The sequence below is a fragment of the Panicum virgatum genome, chromosome 5K (genome assembly GCF_016808335.1).
Source record: "Panicum virgatum strain AP13 chromosome 5K, P.virgatum_v5, whole genome shotgun sequence".
In the NCBI taxonomy this organism is placed as follows: Eukaryota; Viridiplantae; Streptophyta; class Magnoliopsida; order Poales; family Poaceae; genus Panicum; species Panicum virgatum.
The window spans coordinates 4,613,003-4,632,677 of record NC_053140.1 but is presented as its reverse complement, the minus strand read 5'-3'; the positions used below and the strand labels follow the sequence as shown (position 1 = coordinate 4,632,677).

The window sequence follows — 19,675 nt, the reverse complement described above, 5'->3', positions numbered from 1 at the left end:
TCTCCACGGTGCATAGGGGTTGGAGTATATCTTAGCGGCCACCTTCCCAAAACCTATAACACATAGAAGAGGGATTGGCAACATCAGATTCTGCGATTATTGGCAAGGTTCTTTCGCAAGGAGTTCTGCACATCCAAACAATCATGTCAGCTTTGAAACCAGCATGGGGAAATCCGAAGGGACTGACGATGAAATCAGTTGGGGATAATTTGTTTATAGCTGAATTTGGCCTAAAGAGGGATAGGGATAGAGTTTTGGAAGGTTCACCATGGACTGTTGGTAAGCGAGCTGTTCTTACTCAAGAGTTTGATGCTTCTATGAGACCAGGAGATATTCACTTTGAGGAAATGTCTATTTGGGTAAGAATTAAAAACCTCCCTTTTGGTCTGATGAATGGGAAGTGGGGATATGAGATAGCAAACAAAGTGGGGACTGTAGAGAAACTTGATTTGGATGATCAAAACCGTGCTTGGGGGCCTTATCTCAGAGCAAAGGTGAGGATCAATATTACAAAGCCGCTTCGAAGAGGTGTTTCGATTTTCTCAACCAAAAGACAAAGGCCAGAGTGGTATGAGGTGTGCTACGAAAGATTACCAAATTATTGTTATGCATGTGGAATCATTGGGCATTCTTCAATAGAGTGCCCTACACCAGCTGATCGAGATGAGAATGGTCTTCTTCCTTACAGTACCGACTTACGAGCTCAGGTTGATAGAAAGAAAAACTTTTTTGTTGACATGAACAGCCAAGGCTCTGCTTCAATAGGGAAAAACAACACAGATAATGGGCAGGGATCAGAGCCAACACGTTCAATTACAAAATCATCTTACAACCAGACTTTTGGTACTGGTGTTCCAAGAGAACAGAATGAAAGTCATAGTAATGATGATAAAGGGGGCGAGGATACACTTCCCAGCAGAATGAATAACATAGAGGGGGCAATCTTGAATGATAGTCCAAAGCACGATATCCCAATTTGCATAAGAAAAGAAATATCTCAGGAAAATAGCTGTAACTCTTCAGGCCAAGGGAAAAAAAGAAAGCCTTTTCAAAGTTCTGAACAAGGGGAGAAAGATTTAATAATGGAAGATACTAATGGTGCTGGCTCTATGGAAATGGCCTTAGTGGCGGTCCAGCCAACTGGACCACCTTATACTAGAGCGGCTTACGCAGATGATGAACCATATGAAGTAGTGAATGAACAAGTTAAGAGGCAGAGGAAGGAGTATGAACCCACACTGAGTATATCGGCGGTGGCTGGGACCCAGCCCCGCCGAAAGCCATGAATCTCTTATGTTGGAACTGTCGAGGTTTAGGGACGGACTCGACAGTTGGTGAGCTTCGTCATTTGGTGAAGCGATATCGTCCCTCCCTCCTGTTTTTATCGGAAACTAAAATGAGGGATACCAAAGTGAGGAAATTTATGTGGTCTCTGGGGTTCCATGGCTGTTTTGCAGTTAGTAGTGAAGGGAAAAGTGGAGGTTTGGCTTTATTTTGGGTTCAGGAATGTATAGTTTCTTTGAAGCATTATTCTCCAAATATTATAGATGTTACTATAGGTTCAGAAGCAAATCAATTATGGAGAGCTTCTTTTGTCTATGGTGAGCCGAGGTCTGAATTGCGCCATAATTTTTGGGATCTTTTGCGCTTTGTTCGTTCCCAGTGGTCTGGACCTTGGCTCTGTGCCGGGGATTTTAATGAAGTCCTGAGCAGCGATGAACATCTGAGCAGAGGGGAAAGAGGGGAGCAGCAAATGAGGTTATTTAGGGATTGCCTTGAAGACTGTGAATTATCTGATTTAGGCTTTTCTGGGCCAAAGTACACCTGGAATAATAGGCAGGTTGGAAGTGACAATGTGAAAGTACGCTTAGACAGAGCAGTGGCAAATGGTCATTTTATCCAACTCTTTGAAGATTATCATGTTGAAAATGTCATCACATCAACTTCAGATCATTATGCTATTCTTGTATCAATTAATCGAGATTCTCAGTATAATGATAGGAGTTCCTTTGATAACAATTTCAAATATGAAGCAATGTGGGCAAGAGCACCAGATTATAATGATATTGTTGAAAAGAAATGGAAAGAGGATTTTGAGGGGCCTAGAAATCTCCAATCATTTTGGTCAAACCTAAGCAGAATGGCGACCTCTTTAAAACACTGGAGCTCAAGAACTTTTGGGTCTATCCGGAAGGAAATAAAAAAACTTGAACGACAGTTGGCGATGCTTCGTTCCTCAAGTGCCACACCAGCTTTTTCAGTTGAAGAGAGGAGAATTGAACGAAAGCTATGTGACTTATTTGAATGTGAAGAAATTATGGCTCGCCAACGTTCTAGAGTGGATTGGCTCCAAGCGGGTGACCGAAACACTTCATTTTTTCATGCCAGAGCCTCTGCCAGAAGAAAAACTAATAGAATTTCATATCTATTGAGAGAAGATGGTACAAGGTGTGAAGACAGAGAGGAGCTTAAAGGTATGGTCCGTGATTTCTATACAACTTTATTTTCTGCAGAACGTTGTGACCATATAGATGATATTCTTGAGGCCATCCCGTGCAAAATAGACCAAAGCATCAATGAAATGTTATGTAAACCCTATACAGATGAGGAGATACGTGAAGCTCTGTTCCAGATGGGACCGACCAAGGCGCCTGGTCCTGATGGCTTCCCGGCGTTGTTTTACCAACGCCATTGGGATTTTTTACAGGCTGATATCTGCACAGCTGTTAGGGATTTTCTACAAGGTGATGCTATCCCAGATGGTCTCTGTGACACAACTATTGTTTTAATTCCTAAAATATCAAAACCTGAGAGGTTGAATAATTTTCGTCCAATTAGTCTATGCAATGTGCTTTATAAAATTGCATCAAAGGTCCTTGCTAATAGACTAAAAAATTTCCTTCCGTTCATTATTTCTGAAGAGCAAAGTGCTTTTGTCCCAGGCAGGCTTATTACAGATAATGTTTTAGTTGCTTATGAATGCATGCATACCATTCGTAAACAAAAGGCCAACACCCCTTTCTTTGCTTTGAAAATAGATATGATGAAGGCTTATGACCGGGTCGAATGGAAATATCTTCAGGGAGTTTTAAGTAAGATGGGTTTTGCTGATGGATGGATCCAAACTGTAATGAAATGTGTGACAAAGGTGCGATATGCCATACGAGTTAATGGTGAACTCTCAGAGCATTTTATTCCAACAAGGGGATTGAGGCAAGGAGATCCCATCAGTCCATACCTTTTTCTCTTATGTGCGGAAGGCCTATCTTGCTTAATGAAGAAAAAAGAAGCTGAAGGTAAAATAAACGGTGTAAAAAATGGGAGAACTGGACCAGCAATATCTCACCTCCTTTTTGCAGACGATAGTATTTTTTTCATTAGAGGTGATATGAAGAACCTTCAAGCTCTTAATGAGGTGTTGCACTTGTATAGTGAAGGAACAGGCCAACGGATTAATTTCCAGAAATCATCACTTTTCTTTGGTGACAAATGTCCGGAACAAGTTAAGGACAGAGTTAAATCATATATCAATGTCCGTAATGTAGTTGTGCAAGCAAATTATTTGGGCATGCCGTCTTGGGTGGGGAGATCTCCTACAAGCACTTTCAATTTCTTACCTGAACGTATGTGGAGGAAAATAAGAGGCTGGAATGATCGCCCCCTTTCAAGGGCTGGTAAGGAGGTTATGTTTAAATCAGTCATTCAAGCAATCCCAATATATGTTATGAGCTGTTTCCGCCTGCCAGCTGCAATTTGTGATAAGATGAGGACAACAATCTCGAATCATTGGTGGGGCATTGAAGAGGGTAAGAAAAAGATGCACTGGCGTTCATGGGAATGGCTGACCGCCCCTAAAGCCATGGGTGGCATGGGGTTTCGAGATATGCAAATTTTTAATCAAGCTATGTTGGGCAAACAAGCTTGGAGAATTCTAACTGTTCCTAATTCGCTTTGTGCGAGAGTGCTCAAAGGGCGCTACTTTCCTGGTTGTTCTTTTTGGGATGCGTCTCAGCCTCGAAGTTCATCTTTCACATGGCGCAGCATCATGTATGGTAAGGAACTTTTAATGAAGGGTATCATATGGAGAGTTGGAGATGGGAGAACAATTCGAATAACTAGAGACTACTGGGTTAATGATTCCAGCATGCTTAAACCAATTGTCTCCATATCTGATAATTCAAATGTGTATTCTCTTATAGATGGAGCAGCTGGCAGCTGGAATGAAGAGATGGTTCGAGCTTGTTTCAATGAAGATGATGCTGAAAAGATTTTGCAGATACCTCTGTGCCATACTCCTTGTGAGGATTTCCCAGCTTGGCTACACACTAAGTCAGGTATCTACACGGTTAAATCAGCTTACTTTTTAGCAAGGCTAGAAAGCTTCCATGTCTTTTTGGGTGAAAATGGTAGAGGTGAAACATCTGATCAAAGTAAAATCTCTAAGTCCTGGAAACGTCTATGGGCAATTCAAGCACCACCTAAAATGAAAATAGTATTATGGAGAATGGTTCATGACTGTCTGCCAACCGGGTCGCAACTTAAAAAAAACATATCATTGATTTTGATGCGTGCTGCTTTTGTGGGCGAGAAGAAACCGTGGAACATGTGTTTTTTATGTGTCATTTTGCTTCTGAGATATGGCGCCAAGTACGAAAGTGTTTCAATATAAATTATAAGATGCATGCTTCTGCTAATATTAGACATTGGCTTTTTGATTTTTTAGAGGCCGCAGAGGATCATGAAGCAACAGTTTTTGCAATCACAGTATGGCACATTTGGGAGTCAAGAAATGCAGCTAGAAATGGTGAGAATATGATGGATCCCCAATCCATTGCACAACGAGCAGTAGCTTACATAGAGATGTTTCTGTTACACGTGACACAACCAAAAAATCAAAGGTGTGAGTCTAATTTCTCTGTATCTAGATGGACTCCACCGCCGATTGGTTGGTTGATGCTCAATGTGGATGCTGCTCTTTTTAAAAATCCATCTCGTATTGGCGTGGGTGTAGTAATCCGCGATCACGATGGGGATTTCAAAATGGCCTTTTGCAAGGTGATGGATAGGATTAAAGATCCTGAGATGGCTGAAGCTATGGCAGTCCGATGTGCTGTTATTTTTGCGAAGGAAAAAAATCTTCAACATATTGTTGTTGCATCAGACTGTCATAATATCATCAAGAAGTTACAATCACAAAATCTAGACAGATCTGAAGTTGGTGCTATCATATGTGATATAAAAAACTTAGTAAGAGAGGTTACATTCTCTTTTATGTATATTCGTCGAAGTTGCAATGAGGCAGCTCATGTAATGGCTAGGCTAGCAGATCAATTCTCTGAATCTGTTTGGTGTAATGAAGCTCCGGATGCAATCCGGGCTATCCTTTGTAATGACCTTTATAGTAATTAGTATGAAGCTGCCTTTTCAAAAAAAAACCTATAACACCACTATTAGCGTGGCACTACAGCCTGTTATTTTAAACACGGGTTTTAGCCAATACCTGCTAAACATTTCAGAGAGGATGAATCATATGAGCTCAAGGCATCATATATACAAAAGAGCAGTAAATACGGATTATAGTCACAATGCAAGAAAGAAGGACCTTCCCACAAAATTTTGGAACATTAGTCAGCCTGAAACTGGAGTCAGCCCTCATCTTCCATAAAGTCATCTCTCTCCACTAAAGGCCCTTGTAATATTCTTCCTCCCGGAATAAGAAAACATGAAAAATGAACTATACCAAGCAGCTCTTCCAGAATCACAGATTGTTACACTTTTCTAGCCAGCAACAGCTTTTATCTTAAAGATATATGCTGAAGTGCCAACAGGCAACAGCACACACCACAGGTAATAAGTATTGGATCCATAACCATCTGACATGGAGATAAGAGATAAACCTGATTAAGCTATACTGAACTCCATTTTACTCTGGCAATTCATCCGATGATGTGTGACAGACCCGCCGAGTTGAAACGCTTAATTAAGCGTAACCGCCATCATTTAAACGCATCAGACACATTAGCTTAATTAAGCGTAACTTGACAGGCTGTTTCCAACCCACAGGCCGATCGAAACACACTAGAAGTATCGCACGACGGCGAGCGCAGACGGTACCAGCATGATAAAATCTTATTGAATAGTAAATAATATTAAGGCTTTTTACAAAACAGCTTTAAATTTAAAATTTACAAAAGAAAATATAACAGCGGAAGAGAATCTAACTTACAGAGTATTTTTAATAGAGAATAAATAAAAAAAATAAATAAGTCGAGAACTACCGAGACGTGAAGACAAGACGCCACATCGAGCCCACCGATGTGAAACCTAGTTAGCTCCTATATCTGAAATAGGGTAAACAACAAACCATGAGCAACTAATACTCAGCAAGACTTACCCGACTATTGGGTATACTTAGCCTACATATCTAGACATGCAAATCTTTCTGGCTGGTAGTTTATTTTGCAGAAAAGCAACTAAAAGTGGATCCTTATTTTCCATATTTTAGCTCAGGAATTTTGTATGGTAACCATCATGTAATATTTGCCTCCTAACTACAACAATCATGATGGAGCATTAAATAACAGTTCAAAATAATCCTCCTCATATATCATTCATATTCCAAATCATTATTACGATGCAGTGCTGCGATCAAGGTGCTAATATCCGAGAGCGACTGACGGTGAATCGATCCGATTTAACCTTGTAAGGTGAACCTAACCAACACGGCACGCATAAGCCCCGTCGGACTATACGAGCCAACCATTCCCCTCTCCGCCTCGAACTATAAAACCGCCCACCTGCATATAGTCAGCCGAGCTCAACGTGAGACCACAAAAAGTAAATACATGCATTCCAATTCTCCGCGACTACTCGACTCGCCCTAAGGGGTGGGTAGAAGTTATGTACTTTCGAAGCAAGGCAGCACTCGGCTTACCGGTTTCGACTACCTCTTACTCCCGGCATGCGGTTAGTACAATTCAAACATGATCAGCAGGGCCATACAACGGACGGTCCTTAACCGACACAGACGGGACTAAGATACCCAGGAACCCTGTCTTGCTGCCATACCTATATATCCTCATCTTTTTCCGTCCGGTCTCAATTCTCCATTCATTCCATATCAAATTCAACAACTCATATACTGAAATATAAATATATCTTATATCTCGTGACTAACCAGAAATTACTCGACTTCTAAACATCTTATATCTCGCGAGTGACAAGAAATCACTCGACTTCTACCGAGAACCATTAAGCATAGCATTTCTATCGTCCTATACATACTAGTATAACTCAAGGAAACCTAGGGATCATGCAACTAGGGTTCCAAACAACTCCTGAAACATAATGAACAAGTAATAATATATATATAGTGAGTCATAATTTAAAATAATAGGATATGCACCGGGGCTTGACTGAGGGTAACACTAAGTTAGTGTTAATATTAACAAGGCCTTGGGCCCTTCCGACCATTGGGCCGGGTCTTCACGAATTCCTTCTCAATCCTGCTCCGTCGATCCTGGGCTTCACGATTCACTCGTGGACGATGTTCTCACCACAGATTCTATATGAATGCATATGGAATGCCCATTAATGCACATAAAATACATAATGCAAATAAAATTTTACAATCACCAAATAACTAGCGACCGGGTATAAATACTACAATTTACATACAACTACGCCTGTCAGCCCTATGACTACCGGTCAGACCGGTCGACAAAACCGGTCAGACAGGCCGTGACTAGGTGAGACTATGAACCCTAAATCCGGATTATCAGGACGTATTCTCAGAGTATCCGGACTCCCAAGCCCGGAGAATCCGAACTTAAACCCGGAGCGTCTAGACCACTACAAACCCGGAGTATCCGGACAAATGGCCGGACTGTCCGGACCCCTACCGGTCAGACCGGTCCAAGCACCGGTCAGACCGGCTGGCCTAAAACAAACTCTAACTAAGTCGTAAAATATTAGTATAGCTTTCTATTTTAATTTAACATAATTCTTCTTAATTGTAACTTATTTCTTAATTTCTAAATATACTAACATATGGAGAAACCAACTAACACCTCAAACTATACTTTCTAGACATGAAACTTTTACAGCAAACTACACATTCCTAAAACAAGCCACTGCCATAGTTTCATAATTTTTATACTAACATATTTGCCGAAACAAATTAAACAAGCCTAAAACACAACCTAAACTTTAACGGAGGCAAAAATGTCATTTCACAAGAATTAATATTTTTTCCCTGGTGATTTAGGTCTAAGTATTCAAACGAAACTAATTTTGTATTTTTAGGATTTTCCTTGAATTGTTATGCAACCTACAAGTTTTCGTCAAATGAATAAAAGGGCGTCCACCGGTCAGACCGGTTATAACAACCGGTTAGACCGGTCGTGGCCAATCAGGCCATAGTGGCGGCGCGCGGCGGCGTTTCGGCGCCGGAATTCACGAAGGAAGGGGCCGGGGAAGATGAGGAGTTCACCACGAACCCATTTTTGAGACTTGTTTGGGCGGAGAACGACCGGAGAGGCGGATCGACGGTGAGGGGCGGAGCTACTGTTCATGGAGGATTGGAGCTTCGATTCCCGTCGACTCGGCCGAGGAGAAACTAAGCTGGAGGTTGGGGAAGGTGGAGGAGGTGTTGGGGAAGGTGCCCACGCAAGGAATCGAGGCATGGTGGCCGGAGGGAGGAGATCGAAGGGAGGGGGCGGCGGGGAACGAGCTCAGCTCGGCTCTGTCTGAAGGAAGAAGAAAGAGAGAGCTGAGTGAAATAGATAAGGATGGAAAAGGATAGGGTTAGGTTTAAAGACGCCCAATCAGTCTGACCGGTTTGGCCTACTGGTTGGACCGGTCCGGAGACGGGGTGTTACAATCCTACCCCCTTAAAGAAATCTCGTCCCGAGATTTAAAAAGGGAAAACAAAGGTTGGGGAAAACAAGGGTTGAAAGTTGACTTCTAATAACGGTATAGGACTAATGAGGGTTGACCATGAAACTTTGCACACTTGTTTATGCATAGTTCTGGACATCTAGGGAAAGTCAAGAGAACACTTGGAGGGAGAAGACTCAAAGAAGGAATCAACTCCAAGCTACACAAGATCAACGGAAAACCTACACCGGCGCTTAAGCTGTTCAGTCTTCCACACTTTTTAGAGTACATAAAGATATCTACAACGAATATCTTGAAAGAAGCGGGTTCTCTCTGATTGGGAGCATGAATCATTAGGGTATCAAGAATAGTTTTTGTTCGAGAGCATTCTTGCTCAATATTGTTTATTAATTAGGTAATATGATGCAAGATGCACATGTTACTATGCAGGTCAGTGGCTATGATCCCCAGAAATTCAAACATCAAATAACCCATTAGCATACTCTCCGAGAGCCTACCCCCTTAAAGAACAAACACAGAAGAAATAAATTCCAAATATTGCACAAAAAAGAATGATGGTGTAGTTTCATCCACACGTACTTAAGCACCGGCACGCTCCCAGGAGCACAATCGCGTGGCGGCCGCACACGCGAGGCCCTAGGTCCCGTCGCGGCGCTATGGGTCGTGGGACAAATCTCCACCATATAAGAACCAAACAACACGATTGAATACAAAGAGATTAAAGAGGCAAAAAAGCAGCCAGAAAATACGTTCAAAGGCATGAATCCATATGGTCCGTTAAACTACCACCAAAGTTTCCCTAACCTTGCATGACCCAACAATACAATATGATGTGATGCAATAGTGTGGTTGCCATGCAACAAATATGGGACCCTATTAGTGCTGGATGACTATACTGAATGTGATCAAGTTTATAATTTATTTATATTTATTTGAGCAAGAATGCAAGCGGAACCACTTTAGGTATAGGAATCAAGGCGATTAGAAATAACGAATACTCATACTAGAAGAACAACATGATGGTTTTAGTTATTAAGAATGACCGGGACGGGTGATCTTCGAGCATTTGAAGGAATAGCCTAGAGACAAATTAACATTGACCAACAGTAGGAACATCAATATTTGAATAAATTGGAATGGTCAATGAACCACAGATAGGATGATCTTAGCTATTTTTCCTAGATCATAATCTAATACGGAATAAAACGTCTATATTGAAAAGGTATCGAAGAGGTCTACCACTGCTGACGGTTCTTCTCTTATTATCTTCACATTTCCAAACGGCCAAATTGTAGATACCTTGCAGAATACTAATTTTGTCTAATATCTCGATGCCGCAGTATTCAAATTTCAGAACCCACAAACTAAAGATCTAAAAATTCACAATTCTTGACAACACCTAAAACTGAGTTACCTACAACTTTGAAATCATGAATTTATTTAAATTTTATAAAACAGAGTCCTAATCAACACACTTCCTAAAACTTTCTTATCAATAAAATGATCTTGATGGTGAAGACCGCGAATGACAGCATAGCATAAAAATTTTCAACAAACCAACAAAACACAAGGAATGAATTTAAATGAATGACATGATGCATGCACGTCCTTTACGTCCTCACAAAAGAAAATTTATTTGCCACTCAAACTATGGCAATATACGGAGGTCCTTGCGGTGGCACCATACGTACTCTCCTTATATATACTAGCTGTTTCCTACTAATTCTTTCCTACGTAAGCGGGGTTAGTGTACGTGCAGAAAAATCACATTATATAATATATATTTATATCCAAGAATGCTATCTGCCAGAAGTTAGTTGCTATTATATATCTAACCACCTGATATAACCTATAGTATATAGGGCTTACGAACTAACTTCTCCTAATCCCTTAAGCGCAAGGAAACATATTTTTCTGAAATCCATTTTTAGTTTTGAAAACACCAAAATGATAATACTGGTACCCCTGGTGCATTTCAGCTCTGATACCAGCTGTGACAGACCCGCCGAGTTGAAACGCTTAATTAAGCATAACCGTCATCATTTGAACGCATCAGACACATTAGCTTAATTAAGCGTAACTTGACAGCCTGTTTCCAATCCACAGGCCGATCGAAACACACTAGAAGTATCGCACGACGGCGAGCGCAGACGGTACCAGCATGATAAAATCTTATTGAATAGTAAATAATATTAAGGCTTTTTACAAAACAACTTTAAATTTAAAATTTACAAAAGAAAATATAACAACGGAAGAGAATCTAACTTACAGAGTATTTTTAATAGAGAATAAATAAAAAAAATAAATAAGTCGAGAACTACCGAGACGTGAAGACAAGGCGCCACATCGAGCCCACCGATGTGAAACCTAGTTAGCTCCTATATCTGAAATAGGGTAAACAACAAACCATGAGCAACTAATACTCAGCAAGACTTACCCGACTATTGGGTATACTTAGCCTACATATCTAGACATGCAAAGCTTTCTGGCTGGTAGTTTATTTTGCAGAAAAGCAACTAAAAGTGGATCCTTATTTTCCATATTTTAGCTCAGGATTTTTGTATGGTAACCATCATGTAATATTTGCCTCCTAACTACAGCAATCATGATGGAGCATTAAATAACAGTTCAAAATAATCCTCCTCATATATCATTCATATTCCAAATCATTACTACGATGCAGTGTTGCGATCAAGGTGCTAATATCCGAGAGCGACTGACGGTGAATCGATCCGATTTAACCTTGTAATGTGAACCTAACCAACACGACATGCATAAGCCCCGTCGGACTATACGAGCCAACCATTCCCCTCCCCACCTCGAACTACAGAACCGCCCCACCTGCATATAGTCAGCCGAGCTCAACGTGAGACCACCAAAAGTAAATACATGCATCCCAATTCTCCGCGACTACTCGACTCGCCCTAAGGGGTGGGTAGAAGTTATGTACTTTCGAAGCAAGGCAGTACTCGGCTTACCGGTTTCGACTACCTCTTACTCCCGGCATGCGGTTAGTACAATTCAAACATGATCAGCAGGGTCATACAACGGACGGTCCTTAACCGACACAGACGGGACTAAGACACCTAGAAACCCTGTCCTGCTGCCATACCTATATATCCTCATCTTTTCCCGTCCGATCTCAATTCTCCATTCATTCCATATCAAATTCAACAACTCATGTACTGAAATATAAATATATCTTATATCTCGTGAGTAACCGGAAATTACTCGACTTCTAAACATCTTATATCTCGCGAGTGATAAGAAATCACTCGACTTCTACCGGGAACCATTAAGCATAGCATTTCTATCGTCCTATACATACTAGTATAACTCAAGGAAACATAGGGATCATGCAACTAGGGTTCCAAACAACTCCTGAAACATAATGAACAAGTAATAATATATATAGTGAGTCATAATTTAAAATAATAGGATACGCACCGGGGCTTGACTGAGGGTAACACTAAGTTAGTGTTAATATTAACAAGGCCTTGGGCCCTTCCGACCATTGGGCCGGGTCTTCACGAATTCCTTCTCAATCCTGCTCCGTCGATCCTGGGCTTCACGATTCACTCGTGGACGATGTTCTCACCACAGATTCTATATGAATGCATATGGAATGCCCATTAATGCACATAAAATACGTAATGCAAATAAAATTTTACAATCACCAAATAACTAGCGACCGGGTATAAATACTACAATTTACATACAACTACGCCTGTCAGCCCTATGACTACCGGTCAGACCGGTCTACAAAACCGGTCAGACCGGTCATGACTAGGTGAGACTCTGAACCCTAAATCCGGATTATCAGGACGTATTCTCAGAGTATCCGGACTCCCAAGCCCGGAGAATCCGAACTTAAACCCGGAGCGTCTAGACCACTACAAACCCGGAGTATCCGGACAAATGGCCGGACTGTCCGGACCCCTACTGGTCAGACCGGTCCGAGCACCGGTCAGACCGGCTGGCCTAAAACAAACTCTAACTAAGTCGTAAAATATTAGTATAGCTTTCTATTTTAATTTAACATAATTCTTCTTAATTGTAACTTATTTCTTAATTTCTAAATATACTAACATATGGAGAAACCAACTAACACCTCAAACTATACTTTCTAGACATGAAACTTTTACAGCCGACTACACATTCCTAAAACAAGCCACTGCCCTAGTTTCATAATTTTTATACTAACATATTTGCCGAAACAAATTAAACAAGCCTAAAACAGAACCTAAACTTTAACGGAGGCAAAAAGGCCATTTCACAAGAATTAATATTTTTCCCTGGGGATTTAGGTCTAAGTATTCAAACAAAACTAATTTTGTATTTTTAGGATTTTTCCTTGAATTGTTATGCAACCTACAAGTTTTCGTCAAATGAATAAGAGGGCGTCCACCGGTCAGACCGGTTATAACAACCGGTTAGACCGGTCGTGGCCAACCAGGCCATGATGGCGGCGCGCGGCGGCGTTTCGGCGCCGGAATCCACGAAGGAAGGGGTCGGGGAGGATGAGGAGCTCACCACGAATCCATTTTGGAGACTTGTTTGGGCGGAGAACGACCGGAAAGTCGGATCGACGGTGAGAGGCGGAGCTACTGTTCGTGGAGGCTTGGAGCTTCGATTCACGTCGACTCGGCCGAGGAGAAGCTAAGCTGGAGGTTGGGGAAGGTGGAGGAGGTGTTGGGGAAGGTGCCCACGCAAGGAATCGAGGCATGGTGGCCGGAGGGAGGAGATCGAAGGGAGGGGGCGGCGGGGAACGAGCTCAGCTCGGCTCTGTCTGAAGGAAGAAGAAAGAGAGAGCTCAGTGAAATAGATAGGGATGGAAAAGGATAGGACTAGGTTTAAAGACGCCCAACCGGTCTGACCGGTTTGGCCTACCGGTTGGACCGGTCCGGAGACGAGGTGTTACATGATGCTCGGTGAGATTGTGCAAAAAGCACATAAATAGAAACTCTCAAATGTCATCCAGACGGTCAAAATCATTGCAAGGTATAGAAATATCTAAATCCTCAACTACTCATTTCTGCAGACCACTATTATCTCAATTCTCAGATCTGAATATTCACTCGCTAAGTATTTAAATGAAGAATAATATATAGCAAGCTATGTAACCAGTTATATAAAACCTTGCAGACGGGGCGAGGCCATGGCGGGCATGACAGGCTTCCCCATGCAACAATGATAATACAGCATCAAAGGGGGAGCATTATTATCGCAATGCGCATTGCCTTACGTCACGAAGTTGCTACACTATGCAAGGGGGTAAAACTGACCTGATCATAGATCCTGAAATTCTTTACCATTTGCCATCTTCAAGCTTTTTCCTCAGAATTTGTCATCCTGTGCTAGGAAGAGAGCAATGGCTAGTACTTTCAAAGAAAAAAATGAGCATATCAGATAATCACAATTACAAAGTACCTAAACAAACAATCAAAATCCTCTTGATCATGTTAACTAAAACCTTGAGTTTCTCTTGCTGACACTGACCAACCATCTTTAATTCAAAACATGAGATTCAAGAAAGAAGAAAATATAATCAAAATGAAGGATTGAATGATAGACACTGTTTTTGTTTCTTACGCATGCTTTGTGGTAAAATCTGAACACCAAATCAGGTATTTTGGTTTGCTGACAATCACGTCATCATGCATTTAGGTGAAAAAGGCTAGTCACCGAAATCTGTTGGCTGTGACACTAGTTGGAGCCGGGTGTGATCAAGGTCACTGGCATCACAAAGCACATTCAGTCTTGCCTTTGGCGTTGCCCTTCCAAGTCCAGCAGGTAAACTTCTGAAGCCTTGTGCTAATACAGAATGCTGTGTCAAAAATAAAGGACCCACCCCTCCATATCATGCACGATCGAAATGCGACTATTATCTCCTATTTCAACTTCAAGCAGCACAAGGGACAGTATGGAACAACATTAAATAAAATACATCGCACTACCAATTTCAGTTGACCATAAATAACTTTAGCAGAGTGGCTACATCGAGTTTGAACTTTGACACCTGAATCACCAGTAGCAGGGTACGACAATTAACACAGGATACATGATTACCTCATAAAATGAGCAGAACTTAGGATAGCTGCATTAAAGACTCTACTGCAACTTAGGCAGGACACAGATAACTTATTAATCCAGCATCAACTCCCTACCACCGATGACATCCCGGCTTGTTCCTCGGATCCTCGTCAGTGGCATACAGTTTGGTGCCATGCCCCCCCCCCCCACCCCCAAAGAAAATTTGCCATTCTTTAGAGAGCTAATTGGATATTAGGCTAAATCACAGATTAAGTATTAAAACAGCTTCGATACTTCGATGGCTGACCCGCCCCCGAAAAAAGCTCAAGGTCCGGCACTGACCCGATGGTACGGTATTGCCGGAGGATGTTCACGTCGGTTTTCTTACGCTCCTCCTTTAAAGCTGAGATTCTGCTATCTAGGTCAGGGCCGAAGTAGTCATGAGTGAGAGGGCATCGCGGAGGCGAAGGTAAGGGCTCAGACAACATGTACTTGGCGATTTCACAACTTAGAAAGTAATCGACAACCTCTGGAAACATCTTCTTCTTCCGCCTCTTCCCCCTCTTCCCGTCCTCCTTGATCCGGCGTCCACCACCGTATCCTTCATCTTCATCTCGCCGGGCTTGTGGCGCGGCTTGGTGATGCCGACGCCGCACATGGCGCCGTCGCCAGCCATGTCCTCCCCCTTGGCGTCGACGGACTTGAGCCTGTCGAGGCTCTTGCTCTTCTTCGACCTCTTCTCCTTCTTCGATTCCGTCTCGGGCTTGTGCGGGCGCTTGGTGATGCCGACGCCGCACATGGCGCCGTCGCCCGCCATCTCCTCCCCCGGCCCTTCGCCTCGGCGGACTTGGGCCTATCGAGGCTCTTCCTCTTCTTCGACCTCTTCTCCTTCTTCGATTCCTTCTTGGGCTTGTGGGGGCGCTTGCCGCACATGGCGCCGTCGCCCGGCACCTGCTCCTCAAGGTCGTCGCGCATCTTCAGCAACTCGGAGGAAGACCACGCGTCCACGCCAGCGCCCCTCCGATCTCACGCCCCTCGATATGGCGCTGACCTCTCCCTCTCCAAACCGTAGATATGTTGCGACGGCGGCGGCGGCGGCGGCGAATGCGAGGAAGGGAGGGGAGCCCCTATTATACTGCTGCAGCAACCCTATATATAGTACTGTGCAAGATGACATAAGTTTTTTTTTAAAGGAACAACAAGAGGACATGCGTTTGTTCATCTCATTTTGTTACTGATCACGAAAATGTTGGGCCGAGAGTCTCTGATAAATTCTCATCTACTCCGTGGGTGCACTACAATATATGTTACCCCATTTGAGCACGAGTCTGTCTGTCTACTACTTTGTTACCATGTAAAAGAACACCACAAATCATCATCTCATTCTTGCATTATTTGTCTATGAACTAATTTAGGGTGCGTTTACAATGCGGAAATAAAACATAAGTGACATCATTTGATGCACGTCATATATCACACACGCATTTCTATGTGACATTCAGACCCTTTTTCCACAAATCTATGTGACTGCACACGCATGCCGCATGTCGCTAACGGCCAGCGATGGCAAGGGTCAATCACTGCGTTCGGCAGGCTGGAGGTGGAGGCTGGAGCCACCAGCCGAACGCAGTGAATGACGTTTGTAATAAAGCAGAAAAATTGATAACATGTGAAAAAGGCATACTGGACCGTTACTTATTCTTTAATTTGTCTCAGGATTCTGGTACCTGCCAACACTGTGGACAATATTGTCGAAAACACACAACACTTTCCTAAACTCCAAGAACAGGCATCTAGAGAGTCAATGAAACAAAAGCCAGAGCTGCCAATGAAACTGCAGTCACTCCGGCAAAATCAACACGTGAACTTCTGCTTTCAGTAGATGATAGTGAGCTGTTAACTCAAGTCGCCAGAATCATTCCATCAAAATGAATCCGAACACTTGCTTCGCCAAATGATGTTAAGCCGTGGAGCCAAGTTGCCATTGACAGTTCTACTTGCTTGTTCTTAGTTGGCATATCCCTGTTTTTAGAAGGCATAAGCCATTGTTTATCAAATCTATGCAAATATATGGCATATTGCATAGAAGATTTATGAAGATTGTATTAGCTAACGTACAAAAGATCCTTGTATTTTCAGAACAATGTTACCCAGCTCAATTATTGTAGTATATTGGAAGATTGCTGCGTGAGGAGATTGATTGAAAATCAAGATTGTAAGGTGTGCTACTGAAAGATTAGGTCTGCATGTAAGGCATAGTAATTAGCAGATCTTACCCATTTTCATTCCTATCCGAGATAACCACATCGATAAGTATCTATGTTGTTCTAAGATCCGTTGATGTATAGTCTCCATCAAGTATAATTCTCTCTGGTGATTTGCTCAACAGAGCAGTCATTAACCTCTTGGCAGCTTCTTGGCATCGTTTGTCCAAGCAGTGCATTTAAATTTCTCACATGTTGTCAGAATAGGCTGAGGACCATTATACACCTCCATAGAACAATATGGATTTGAAAGAAAACCAAATTTTTTTGGTACACATAGGTGAGCTGGTATCCCGTATCCGATTTAATGTAACATCAATTTTGAACTGCAAAGTCTCTAAAACAGACATATTACTGTCGCTCCAGTGCTCCATCGATCTAGACTGAAAGTTACTGATGGGAATTTAAATTCAGACATTTGGAGAAGAACTTCACTGACAATTGGAGCAGCACGCTTATCTGATGGCATCATGATAAACCGTAACTACGCCATAAGGGGCGGAGCAGCCAGGCCCCACTGGTCAGGCTCCTACCTCACCGGGCCAACGTCCCCGGACCCGCTCCCCGCTCTGGGACGGGTCCGGTGACGTCATGTGTCCCTGAGGAGGGGAAACTCCGAGCCAACAGTCGAGGGCTCGGACCCCCCTCCATAGGGGTCCGGGACCTCCCCGCGTCCGTTCAGACCTCCCACGCTCGTAGAGCCAGCATACCGCCAGGCGGGGTCCGGGGGCGCCACGTGTCCCGCAGGCGCGGGCGCAAGTCTTCCGCTGGAAGACTTGCCCACCCACCGCATTCAATGCGGGTGGTTGAGGCATGCTCTGCCGCCGCGGCACGCGGGGCAGCCTTTGTCAGGCCTCACTATAGACTGCATATTACCGAGGTACACAGTGCAGCCGCATGCGCCGCATCCGTGCAGAGACCGTCTGCCGCATTAAATGAATACGACAGCACGGCACCTTTTCATCATACCGCCTACGCCACAACCACAAGCTACACGGCCCGTTCAGCTACGCTGCATGCAATGCCGCAAGCTACACCCTGGCGTCGTTTCGATAGGACGGGGCATGAATATGCTGGACGGAGGATTCCCATGGGCAGAGCAAGGAAATCCAGGAATAAGACCTCCTTCGCCTGCAACGCCATAATGTATGAACAATATGTTATTTTATACTACATCGATTGGGCCCACCTGTCAGGGACTCAATGGCCATGTACGCGCCTCCCTTGAGATATAAAAGGGAGGCGCTCGCTGCACACTAGAGGACTCTTCAGACTCTCTCGAGACTAAGGGAACACAAGCAATACAACACACAGTGGACGTAGGGTATTATGCTCCGGCGGCCCGAACCACTCTAAACCTGCTGCGTTCATCGCGTTCTTCCTCTGAGATTGAACTAGTCCTAGCTAAATCCCGAGTACTCACCCTCTGGGTTTAGGCGGGTGCACTACGCCACCCGGCTGTGGGTTTGCACACCACGACATTTGGCGTGCCAGGTAGGGGTCTTTAGCTGGTTTTAGTTCATCTCTTGCTCGTCTCCATGGTTCGGTTGGCTGAGCACTCCCACCACCACGACGACGTGGAGATGACGGAGGGTGTGGCATCATCCACGCCACACGCCTCTCGCCTTCCTGCTCCAAGGGCAACCGTGCCTGTGGAGCAGCCACCGTCGACAGTGGCGCGCGCTGCACGTCGGCAAGAGTCAGGGCGCCCGTCAAGGGCTCCCTCACAAGCTGCAAGCGGCGGAGCGCTGGCGGCAGCTAGGGAGTTGCTGCAGCCTCGCCCGACGCCCTGAGGCAGTGGCGGAACGACGTAGACCGTCTCCTCCATCTGGCTCAGGCCTTCCCCAGTTCTGCAAGGACTGGGCCACGACCTCCGCATGGCAATGCGGTGGTACCCTACCACCGGTGCCAGGGCGGTGCGTCGGCGTCCGTGCGCTCCCTCACGGTGAGGGGTGCACGAACAGAAGACCTGCAGGCAGAGCTCAACCGCAGGCGTGCGGGTGAGGACGCTCGCATCTCCATGGAGAGGGCGCGAGAGCGCCGCCTCAACATTGAGGGCCGCAACCTCAACGCCGACTTGGATGTAGCGGCACCCAAGCCTCCGGGAAACGCCCGGATACAAGCAGGCACCCCGGTGGCTAGGGCGGCCTGCGCTGCGCTGGCGGATCACCTCCGCGCGGTGGCATAGTGTTGTCGGTCGAAACCCACCGGCGAGCAGCGACAGGCAACACGAAGAGCCGGGAGGTCGCCGGGGCGTTGGCAGGCACTGCTCCCTCGTCGACGGCCCGCAATTCCGTCACGCTGCCAGAAACAGAGGCCTAAGAACTAGCAAGAGCCGATTTCCGGATCAATTCCCTGTTAAGACTAAGGCAAAGCATCTAATACATCACCGGATCATCCAATTCATTTGCAAGGCCTAACCTAGCAGATATCACGCCAACTCTTATGTACAAGAGCAAACCGTAACAGATTGGATCTAC

At 44.2% G+C, this 19,675-nt stretch overlaps 1 protein-coding gene and 1 long non-coding RNA gene across 2 annotated transcripts; one reads left to right on the top strand and one right to left on the bottom strand.

Annotated features, from left to right (window-relative positions):
• The first annotated feature begins 77 nt into the window (after window positions 1-77).
• On the top strand, window positions 78-4,797 carry LOC120705794. Its single transcript, XM_039990308.1, has 5 exons — window positions 78-2,474; window positions 2,604-2,744; window positions 3,039-4,052; window positions 4,200-4,334; window positions 4,724-4,797. The coding sequence occupies exon 1, from the start codon at window positions 144-146 to the stop codon at window positions 1,284-1,286; it is 1,143 nt and encodes a 380-aa protein (XP_039846242.1). The 5' UTR covers window positions 78-143; the 3' UTR covers window positions 1,287-2,474; window positions 2,604-2,744; window positions 3,039-4,052; window positions 4,200-4,334; window positions 4,724-4,797.
• Window positions 4,798-16,594: 11,797 nt separating this feature from the next.
• LOC120710440 lies at window positions 16,595-17,660 on the bottom strand. The gene is made up of 2 exons (XR_005689893.1): window positions 17,208-17,660; window positions 16,595-16,953 (listed from the first exon to the last, which is right to left on the bottom strand). It is a non-coding gene; the product is annotated as an uncharacterized LOC120710440 (long non-coding RNA).
• Window positions 17,661-19,675: the final 2,015 nt, after the last annotated feature.